This window comes from Frankliniella occidentalis, unplaced genomic scaffold, assembly GCF_000697945.3.
Source record: "Frankliniella occidentalis isolate FOCC.00 unplaced genomic scaffold, Focc_3.1 Scaffold343, whole genome shotgun sequence".
NCBI classification, from domain to species: domain Eukaryota; kingdom Metazoa; phylum Arthropoda; class Insecta; order Thysanoptera; family Thripidae; genus Frankliniella; species Frankliniella occidentalis.
Window position 1 is genome coordinate 163,902 of NW_026267466.1, and position 11,510 is coordinate 175,411.

The following is an 11,510-nucleotide window of genomic DNA, read 5'->3' on the forward strand; positions in this document are numbered from 1 at the left end:
CCCCCCCCTCGCCTGCCCTCGTCGTCCCGGCGCCATACACTCCGCGGCCCGCTCGTTCACTCTCCAATTACGGACCATAAACTGATTTAGCCAAACGGCGGCGGGGTGCCCGCCCAACTAGCTAACATGGCTAGCAGTCGGGCTAACGAGGGGCTGGGAGCGGAGGGACAGCGCGCATTGTCTATTCTGACGTGTTGTCTGAACCCCCCAAGGGGAGTAGCCAGGCCATGACTGTACAACCCCCCTTGTTTTTTTCCCCGATGCTCTATGCCCTCATTCATTTTTTGTTGTTGTTGGGGCGTATTTCACTTAGTGAAGCAATTTGTTTTCTTCTTTTTTTCCCTGTTTGGTTAATTTTCATTGATTGCACTAATACTGTGTTGTCGGTGTTGCTTCCAGAAATACGAGGTGGAGTTCCTGCTCCAGCAGCAGTGGGTAGATCCGCGGCTGCAGTACTCGAACCACAGCCGGTACGACTTCCTCAACGCCATCCACCACCACAGCGACATCTGGCTGCCGGACACGTACTTCATCATGCACGGGGACTTCAAGGACCCGCTCATACCCGTGCACTTTGCACTCCGCATCTTTAGAAATGGCACCGTCAACTACCTGATGCGGTATGCCTCAAGAAATGAATGTGTGCTACCGAAAATAAATTTTGTTAACAGCCTAATGTGATTGGTGATTTCTTCATGTGCTTATGGGGTTTTATGAAAGTAAAAAACTTTTACTTCAAAACTTATTGACTTCTTAGAGTGATATTTTTTTCATTGTAACGTAAACATCAATCGGAGACTTGAACGAGTGAAAGACATTTAGCATGATGACTGTTTCCGTTGCAGGAGACACCTTATACTCTCCTGTCAGGGGCACATCGCCACCTTCCCGTTCGACGATCCTCAATGCTCATTTGCCATGGAAAGCAGTAAGTTTTGTCACCATGTATAATAACCGTTATCTGCCTACTATTACGAACGGCGTGATTTCGTACAACGGACGAATTGTGTCCGTACTATGACAGCACAGACATTCTTTATATTATGAACATAACTGATAAACTAAGTGTTCAACTGCTCATCACTTGTAAGTGTGGAACTGCAGGTTAAATACTTTCAAATGTGCAACTGCAAGTTGAATACTTGCAAGTGTGCAACTCCTCGGTTGAGCACTTCCTACTCAGTAAGCGTTCAATCTAAGAAATTGTTCAACCGCGGAGTTGCACACTTGCAAGTGCACACCTAACGAGTCGAATACTTGCAAGTGTACGACAACGGAGTTGCACACTTGCAAGAGTTTAACTTGCAGTTGCACACTTACAATTGTTGAGCAGTTGAACTCTTAGTTTATCAGTGACAGTGATGAGCTTCATAATATGGAGACCAGTGTTCATATTTTGAACCGTTTGGTAAGAATTTTAGATGTCGACTATAAATTGCATGAGCTTAGTAAACTATCCTTAAATACTTCTTTCACCTACAATGTTATGAAACAAGGTGTGGTGTTTTCCTAGAGAAATCCGTTTCCTTCAGAAAGCAGGAGTATGTGGCCGCGTGGTGTATGGTGTGAGGAAGGGGGTGAGAAATGGTGGCTGGGGTCGGAAGGAGGGGCAAACATTTCTCTGCATATGCGTCCGTCACTTACTGCTCCCAGCTCCAGCCAACCTCATCCCACTTTTCTCCCTTTCCCTGCAAATCCCCCATTCTCGCATCACTCGCTACTCTCCTCTTTGCTTGCTTTCATCCTCTCTTTCGCCCCCGCGTCGCTTCACCCCCCCCCTCTCCCTCCATCTCTCTCACTTTCCGGTCCACACATTTCCTCCCCGTGCTCTCTCCCAAACCCTTAACTTAATTTGGACCCACTAGCTCGAGGGCGACCGGGGCGGAAGCGTTTGAGGTCCTTGTTGTCAAGCCAGAAAAAAATAGAGGTGCGGAGGGTAAGCAAAGAAAACGGCATGAAAACGTTATTTCAGTAGATGTGCATATGTTAAGTAATACTTTCAAAATATTCTCATCCTAATTTTCGCCAAGAAACTAAATGAACAAAAAGAATGCCATCGCAAAGGGTTCTTAGGTCCTGAGGACAAGGAGGGCGTCTGGATAAGATCTGGCAAGCAGACTGACAGGAGGCACTGCCTCTTGCGCGGCCATGTGATGAAAAGGAAAGAATTTCCCCCTTGCCGCAGAGGAAATTTGTCGCAGCCATAAAAAATAATGCAATTTTTACGAGGGGATAGAGACAGACAGACAGAAAATTGGACACTTTACCTCCTTTTCCACTACGCCGCAGGGGTGGAAAAAGACAAGACCTCACTGGCTTTGCGTTATGTGACCTAGCAGGGTTTTATCCTCATCTCGATACAGCGGGATGAAACCTCTCCTGACGCAGTATACTCCGTGACAGGGGGAGGAGAATGCAGATGAAGCCTGTTCCGAGTCACTTCCCATCCATACCTGTCGTGGGCTGCCGGCCGAGCGCGAATCGCGATACAGCCGCAGCCGCCCAGCTAAAGTTGGACGGGGAAGTAAACTTGACTTGAGCAGGGAGGGGTGGGGGTTGATCTAGCTGCTGCTGTGGCTCGATGACGGAAGGTAGATGGGGGCGCATGACGCTGCGGCCGTCACTTTGACTTGTGTCCGTGCAGCGTGCCGTTTGCGTCGCGTGGATCGACACACGCGCATCGACCCAGATGATTAGTCTGCTGCACCGCGCCGAGCATCGGGCTGCACGTGGTGCATTGCAAAAGGAGCTAACCAAAGTTATGTGATCACTTAAAATCCAGGCTGCATAAACGCGGAACCCTTTTTTCAAATACTTCTTTTCTTGGTTTTCGTACTCCCAAAGCCTCCACCCGTTGCGCTGCGAAAAGTTTTAGTGCCTCTGTAAAAAAACGTTAAGGAATTGTCTGTCCCCTAGGAAGGTGGAAGGTGCTTTGTTCTCCATTTACATTTGCCGTTTGCGGTGTTTACAGCGTTTAATTTAATCGGAATTTTTGATCGCCAATCTTCACGACACGTTCAAAGGCCCCAATTAGGCCCAGGGAATATTCCTCAACAATGCCCCCCCCCCTCTCTCTTTCTCCCTGTCGCTCACCCCTCGCAGATACGAAACGACAGGGACCGCGATCCACCCCTCCCCTTCCTCTCTCTCTCGCACCACCCCAGGTATATGTTAATGAATGGAGCCACTCTTCGATGTGCCTGCGCAAATTGAAACTGATCCTGGCGTTGCTCCACGCTCCGCCACGCTCCGCCACGCCACGCCCGTCGCCGGGTTCATTACCAAAGCGGGCGCGCCGGGCGCGTACTCGGGCGGGCCGGGCTGGCGTGGCGGCGTGGCGGTGAGAGGATATCCTCATCTCGGAGCGCTAATGCAGTTAAAACCTTTAAAGTAGCGCGCCTCTGCCAGACTGGGTGGGGCGGGGCCGGGCGGGGCGCGGGGCCGTGAGTTTGTTTGAAGGAGGACTGTTCTAATTGAGTTTGCCGCGCTGCAGCCGCCACTCCGAACACAGCAGGCACCGTGTGTGTGTGTGTGTGTGCGCGCGCGCGTCCGGCCGTCTGTGTCTGTCTAGCGGAACGTGGAGAATAAGGACGACGATGATGCTTCCACGAAGCAGCACTTCTGAGGCTCTCGTCATTGCCGTGATCCCAGACGGCAATGAGGTTCTCAAGTTGTGGGTGGCCTTATCGCATTTGCCGTTAGGCTGGGTCGTAAAGAAGGTGGCCTATGCCATGACGAGGGGGCGCGGAGGGGTTTGCGGCGGGCTGTCGTTGGCTTGGTGAGATGTTCCCCGTTCCTCGGCCATCGTATCGCTAAAATATACTGAACCGTACAGTGTATACTCATTACTCGCACACTTAAATAAAAAAAAACTACATGCGGTGAAAGTATTGTCGGTTGTTTTAAGGAAAAGGGTAAAAATCTGTGAAACTTCTTCCATTTGAGGAAAAGTCCCCTTTGATATAAATTCCCACGTTTTTGAGCAGATATCCAAATTTGAACAGTTTTCTCAAATCATGGGCGTGAACCTCGAGGTTTTAACTTCCTTCTACGAACATAGTCACAGTAACACCGCAATCACCGTGACTGTGCCCTAGCCGTCACATTACGTGCAGCCCTCAGGCTCACGGGCAGGGGTGTATACAACTCTATGCGCGGCCGGGGCCAAACGCCCTCGCCGCACTGCTGCAGTCCGTGCAGCTGGGGGAGGGAGGGGGGAGCTTGAGGCTAGCAGGCTGGCTGCAGCAGTGCATTGCGCCAATCATTACTGCGCCGACAAAGCAGCAGCGAGGCCGCTTGTGCGGGCAGAGGATAGAGCGTTGGAGAGAGAGGGAGAGAAGGGGGTTAGTAGGTGACAGCCGGGCACTTAGTGAGCTGCGCAGACGGGATAAACCGCCTCGGACCACGGTTGCTCCGTCAACTAGGCACGATTACTGCACAAAGGGAAAACAAAGACATTTTTATCGAATCTTTTGTAAAAGAAAAAGGCATTTTGCATGATGTTCGATTCTTAGCCGATGTTGAGAATTTGCGAACCACGCACGCGCACCAAATTTAAAACCAGTTTAAAAAAAGATATTGTATTTTACCGGTGTAAAATATGAGTTTAAGTACATCAACAATAGTTTTAAATATTACTTTAAATAATTGTTAAATTATATTCTTCGTGGGTCCTTTCCCTTTTTAAAATAAGAATACTTTATACATGGTCTAACTGATGTGCTTGTGTTACAGTTTCCTACGAGCAGAACCAAATCCGATACGTGTGGAAGAACGACGAGGACACGCTCCGGACGTCGCCGTCCCTTACCTCGCTCAACGCATACCTCATCAAGAACTCCACCATCCCCTGCCCCACAAAGGCCAGCTGGAGAGGTGGGTGCAGCCATATCCATAAGATAAAATACATCTTCAGAAAATCGGTATTTTGTGAACTCAGGCGTAGTTAGACATCACTCCAAAACGGCTTTGAAAGTTAGCTTTGTATGTTACGGTTCCTCAGTGTTCCGAATTATTTCCCTCGGAACTCCTATCAACGCATTGGATATTCCAATCCACAATAATACATACGTTACATACATAGTACTTCCTGTTATTCGTGGATTTATATAGTTTACTTACTTTTCAAAATTTCTTTTTAGAAAAAAAAAAATGCATCTTCTGAAGACGAACCAACGTCGATTATCGTAAAGAGAGAGGGAAGGGAGCGTCTCTGATGGCGCCGAGCAGTGCTTCGCGGCCGTCGTTATTGAAGGCAGCGTGTACTTTGAGCGCAACACTGCCCCCTCCCTCCCACCAACTACACCCGTTGCAGCAGGCAGGCGCATCCTCCCGGCCCCCGCCTCTGCCCTGCTCCGCTGACGTTATCCCTGCCCGGGATGCCACAATGTAGGCCGGGTCGTAACCACCCCCTTGTAAACGCGTGATGACGTGCCCGGCCGCGAAGCAAATACTCGTCCGTTCGCTCCACCCGATGCCGTCTGCCGCTTCGACAGTCAGTCGCAGCTACTGCAACATTCTTGTTCCTCGTCCTTATTTACCTCTGGCGTCCTTTGTCCCTTCCCTGTCCGTTCTCGCTGGGGTACTTTAAGTCCCTGGTTCCTGCCTGAGCCGCTGCCGCCGCCCGCCCCTCTTTCCCTTCCCTCTGCCGCTCGCTCCCTGCTGCAGTCTTCTTTTACGCCCCCCTCCCCTTCCTGGTAGTAGTGTCTCCCAAGAAGCCTTAGATTGCATTACAGAGGCAAACAAGTTCCCTTGCTTACAATCAGATTACCTCCGCCACCTACGCCGCGGCCGCACTCCTCCGTCGCTCCCCCTACCCCGCCGCGTAGTTCACCTCTGAGTGTTTAGTCATTATAGTACTGAGACCCACCACGACGACGGGGTCGGGGACGAAGATGGGGAAGGGATCTTTTCTACTGCATCCGAGCCTCGCCGCTCTTTGAGGCAAAATCTACGGCCAAACTGCGCCTTTTTCTGGTTGACTTTTTTTCTGTATGTATAATCTTGTAACCCAAGTGCCATACATTATAATTTAAACTGTAGCACTATTGGTGATAGCATCTGTGTACTACCGTAAGAAGTGTAGTAAACTACGTGACGTGAACTACTGTTATCGGAGGAGGGCAGCTTGTTTCTTACAGCCACAATAGTGCTGGGCAGTAGGAACCTTCCTTGAACTGTCGGACATAGTACACTAGTGTAGTGGTATCACGCCTAAAACGTTAAACTGCTGTACCAACTGGCGGCATGTCACTTAGGTTTTCAGAGTGGTAGTATACCCTATAAATGACAATCTGTCATTTTACCGCCCTTCCTTATTTTTATTTTTTTGTTGGGCACAATCATTGCTGCTGTTGTTGCGACGCGCTCGTCGTCTGCTTGTCGGACGCGGGGCCGCCTGAGAGGTAGGCAACGCGCGCGCACGGGTGCAGTGCGCCGCGCTGCCTGCCTACCTCCACGGCGCTCTGCGGCCGCGCAGCTCTCTGGCCGCGCTCTGTGCTGCGGCGGGGCGTGGTGTGGTGTGCGGGGCGGCCAAATTGGGCCTCTTATCTGGGCGGCGTATCGTGCTACGCTGCGCGTCGCTCCTCTGTGTCTGGGGGGGATGACGTCCCATTGTGCGCACGCGGCCTGCGCTCTCTCGCTTCGAATGCTCGCCTACAGAATGGCACACATAAAACAGGGAGACACACTCGCGTACACGCGAGCGCAACGCGTTACACAGTAAAAAAAAAAAAGTAGCGCGCAATGAAAGCCGACAATTATTAATCGTGGACTCGGGGTGCGTGGGGATGTAATCCGTACATAAAGTTATGTGATTGAAAACGGTTCGACTGTTTCGTATCAAATGCGAATGCGAATCGAATGCGTCGCCATAATTGCGTGTCATTGCGACGATCTAGCTGTATCTCGTGCTGTTGTTCCGTTTAAGTATCGCTATCGATGTGACTACAGCTGCGATACTAAACGAGCACGTGTACAATATTTATGTCCCGATTTCTTTAAAGGCGCGCACGCGTGGAAAAAAAGTATGGAAAGGGGCCCGTTTTAGGAATTTGAATCGAAAAGGGGTTTGTGAAAGGAAGCATAAAGTAAAAGACTTGATGACGGTGTTCCGCCCCCCAGCTGGGCAGGGGCCGCCGGGCGGGGTGGTTGGGCGGGGGCCGCAGTATTCAGGCTCTGTATTGTGATGGCCGTTCCGCCGTTAAGGGCCGTTCCGTCGTGGCGCCATTGAAAGGCAAGGCGGGCGGCACGGAACGGGACGTATGCATAAACAGCCGAGCCGTGCACAGCCGAGCCGGCAGTGCGACCAGTAGCAGCAGCCCGTCCCGCCCAGCCCGGCTCCCCGAGGCGTGCTTCTGCCCGCGGCAAGAGCTGCTGCTCACACTTTTGTAATAAAAGCAGGGTGAAGAAACAGAAAAAGAGGAGGAAGGGAGAAAAAAAAATGTGTCGCCGCAGCAGCGAGGCTGTGCAGTGGAGCAGGAAGGGACAAGATTCGGTGACGTGACGTAGTTTCAGCAGCATCGTGGTGGTCCAGTGGCTGGGTGATGCATCCGAGGATGCATCCTACTGTGGCACTAACAAGGGAAGGTTTTCCGGTGATACAGTCAGATTTCAAAGGCGCTTTAAAGAGTAGTTGTTTGCACCTCTAAATTAGGATTGGCACTGGTTTTAGCTGCCCGTGGAGTTTGGGGGTCATTTCACAAGAATTTCATCAAAAATTTCCCAAATTCAGCGTTTTTTTGCCATCTTTGCATGCACATATCTCCAAAACCGTTTGAGCTACAGCGCCCAGATTTTGCAGGTGATTATCCTTCAATTAGTACTTTCCGTGAAAAATATTTGAACCAAATCAATGGGGCTCACCAAAAGGGGCCTAGGGTCGCAACCCCTCTTCGGACCCGTTTTTGCGACCCTAATCGATTTCGTTCAAATTTTCTACAAGTAAAGAACGTGCAAAATTATGATTTCCCTCAAAATCTGGGCGCTGTAGCTCAAACGGTTCTTGAGATACGTCCATGTAAAGTTGATAATCATGCTAAAAAGTTTGGCGAATTTTCAATTAAATTCGCGTAAAACGACCTTCGAACTCCCTACGGGCAGCTAAAACCAATGCAAAACCTAATCTAGGGATGTAAACAACAACACTTTGAAGCGCCATTGAAATCTGAGTGTATCACCGGAAAACCTTCCCTTGTAAGATCCAGCCTACCCCTCCCTGCAGGCCAGGCAGAGAGAAAGGGGGGGGGGGGCTGGCTCAGCCACGGAGATTCCGGGTGAGAAAGGCCTCCAGCACCGCTGTCGTTAGTCAACGTGCCACTGGCATCTGAGTCGGGCCCATTCCATTCCGTTGTACCGCTCGACCCGGCCCGGCGGCCGAGAGCTTAGTTAGGAAACAAACTCGCATAATTTTATTGATCATATTGCCGGCTGACCCCGTGGGACCGATTTGCCAGTCAGCGCGGACCGCTGCGACGGCCCAGAACAGACGAGGCCACGGCAGATGGGGGGAGCACATGATGACGTATGTTGAAGTTCAGATGAACTGAACGCTGGAATCTGTTCACAGGGAACTACAGCTGCCTCAAGGTGGACCTCATCTTTACCAGAGACCGCGCCTTTTACTTCACGACGGTCTTCATCCCGGGCATCATCCTGGTCACCAGCTCCTTCATCACCTTCTGGCTCGAGTGGAACGCGGTGCCCGCGCGCGTCATGATTGGTGAGTGTTCGGCCTCGGCCGGGACCTCGAGGGGCTCCAACGAGGTCCTTTCGGCCAGAGCTCTACGGAGGGAGGTGGTTCCTCCACCCCACAATGGCCGAGGTCCTTGACGGTGTGGCCGTGCATGGGCTGAGTCCTCCTGTTCGCCTAATACAGCAAGGGGCTGCCCCGGTCGAACGTCTCCCTCTGCCTCACCACCCTGTTCTGCATTTCCCGCAGGCGTGACGACAATGCTCAACTTTTTCACCACTTCCAACGGTTTCCGGTCGACGCTGCCCGTCGTGTCCAACCTCACGGCCATGAACGTGTGGGACGGCGTGTGCATGTGCTTCATCTACGCGTCGCTTCTCGAGTTTGTGGCCGTCAACTACGTGGGCAGGAAGAGGCCCCTGCACAACGTGGTGTACCGCCCGGGGGAGAACCCCGTCACCCAGGTAAGCCGAACTAGGACAACGGTGGTGGCCTCGGAGGAGTGGCAGTGTCACCTTAGGGCTCCATCCGACCGCACTACTTTTTTTCTACCCCTTATTGGTCGCTGCGAGCACACGCGTGCGTGACGTGCGCGTCGCGCCCCTCGCTCTCTTGTAACATACATCACAAGCACCAACTTCTCCTCTACAGTTTTTTATATTTTTTATTCTCCCCTTTCAACGTCATCCGACAACATTTTATTACTGCGCCAACATGTACAAAGCTTGAGGTGTTGTGCCGCAACTCCCCCTGGCCCTGGCGCGTTGTGCGTCGCGCTCGGCAGCGCTGGTAGAGGCACCGTCTGCTCGGCGCGCCCTCGTGCCGCGGTCGTAGGCCAACGCATCCGCGGGGGAATCTCGACACGAAAAACTCGTTCATATAGATAGGTACTTTTGATCCGAAGGTGCGGCTTTATCCGCTAGGGACTGGCTGCGCGGCGCATGGTGGCATGAGCATCGCACTTTGTCTAACTTGCTAGTGTTTGTCATTAGTTTACTTTCTCTACTATATAGTCCTATGTCTTTCTCTTTGTTTTTTTGTAACTCTGTTCCTTTTGTTTTTTTACTGGGTGTCGCATCGAGTGCGCACCCGTTACCTATCAATGCTGGGGTTGCTAGAATTCTTCTCGCGCGTAATTTTATTTTTCTTTAATTTATCTTCAGATAGTACTATTTTGCGTTTTGACAATCGGTGCATCATTACTTCTACAATAAAATATACAAAAATTACACATTAACATTAGTACGAATTGAGTTCTTCAAATCAATCAGCTGCGTCACATTTACTTATGCGCCAGTATAGTCGTCCCGTTGGTCATTCCTGCAATATCGTGACCAAAAGTACAAAATTAATTATAGTAGGCAAAACTTCATGCACCGTACCAGTTTTCTCCTTTCTTTATCTATAAAAACTGCCTCTTTAGATTTTCTTTGATTCATTGACTTATTAGTGGAATTCCTTGAAGTCTCACTGTGTGCCACGCACTTTGTGTGCATGTCATCGTGTTTCAAGGTGAGCTCACACACTGAGTGATTTTTGTGGAACCTTTGCACTCCTTCTTGTGACGGAAATACTCTTACATTCCTGTAGCTTGAAACTAACAAATCACTAACAGGTGTGGTATTTTCACGAATTTCGCAACATAGTTCAAGTCTGTGTTATGTTCCTAACTTTCACTTCCCTCCATTCAAAGTTCCCATTCATCGAATACTGCTCACTTTTGATATTAAAACACGAAAAGTTGCTCGAGCTTATCTCTCCCGTAATTAATAAATTTGTTCCAACCGAACATTTCAACCCTCCTTTTTTTTGGTCTCTTTTTTCTGCCATTTCTCGGCAAACGATTCCACTCTCGCTCCAATCGCTTGCCCGCAAAACGTAAAGATTAAAGAAAAAGTATAAACATATACTACTAAAGAGATAAATAAAATTTTAAAAGACTCAGGAACCGGTCCATTTCCCGCAACGCCCCTAGCAAATATCATGACACCACCGTAGCCTTGCATCGTAGGGCATGGTCTTGTCGGGCATGGTCCGGGGCCGGTGCGTGCCTTCTTGTGCCCCGCCCCCTGCCTCCGGCCCCGCCTCCTGGCCCTGCCTCTGGCCCTGCCGTGTGCCCCTCCGCTCTCCTTGTTCTGTGTGTGTTCCAGCGCCTCCCGGCTCTTGTCAGCAGAATAGGCATGATCATGGCTACACCTTTGGTAAGACTGTTTGCTTGATGCCCGCCGGCCTTGGCATGGACGCCACGCCTTTTGTATACTGTCGCCTGACCCACTGGCTTCTAATTTTGATACGCTAAACGAGTCCATTTCCTTAAAAAAAGAGAGATACGGCAATCTAAAGGAAAGCCTTTCCTTAACAAAAAAAATCATCCTTCTTTGCATGCGACTGTCTGATGCACCGCCGCCTTGCCTTCGCTGCGCATTGCGTAGCCGCGCCGCTGCACGCCGCCGGAGCGCGCCTCGAAACGCCCTCTCTTTTCTTTTTTCTCGAGAGGGGCGCTCTGCTCTGCTGGTCAGAACACCACCGGAAGGGCAGAGGGGGAGAAAAAGAGAGAAAACCAGCGATAAAAATCTGTTTCTTTCACAGGATCTCGCGCAAGGGCAGGTGGCTTATAACAAAAAAGAAGCCCTCTCCGCGGCACGTGTCTCGTTACAGCGCGAGGACGCCTTATTTCATCTGAATGCGTTTGCTTTGTCTCCTTTGTAAAAAAAAAAAAAAAAAAAGTGGGTTGGTGGGCTCTGGGTGGGATGGTCTCTGATTTGCTCCGTGCAGAGCGTCATCAGCGGTGATTTCAGTGCGGGAAGGGCATGGCCCCTCA

The 11,510-nt window shown here is 50.6% G+C and overlaps 1 protein-coding gene across 3 annotated transcripts in view; it reads left to right on the forward strand.

The window, feature by feature from the left end:
- The window catches only part of LOC113205570 (glutamate-gated chloride channel), a 27,669-nt gene that overhangs the window by 8,565 nt on the left and 7,594 nt on the right, over positions 1–11,510 (forward strand). For 2 of the 3 annotated variants that reach the window (XM_052274165.1, XM_052274166.1), the window contains exons 5-9: positions 400–620; positions 846–928; positions 4,735–4,875; positions 8,567–8,719; positions 8,939–9,153. In XM_052274165.1, coding sequence (XP_052130125.1) covers positions 400–620; positions 846–928; positions 4,735–4,875; positions 8,567–8,719; positions 8,939–9,153 — 813 coding nt within the window. Of the gene's footprint in view, positions 1–399; positions 621–845; positions 929–4,734; positions 4,876–8,566; positions 8,720–8,938; positions 9,154–10,839; positions 10,891–11,510 lie in introns of all 3 variants that reach the window. The other variant, XM_052274164.1, reaches the window with a different exon arrangement.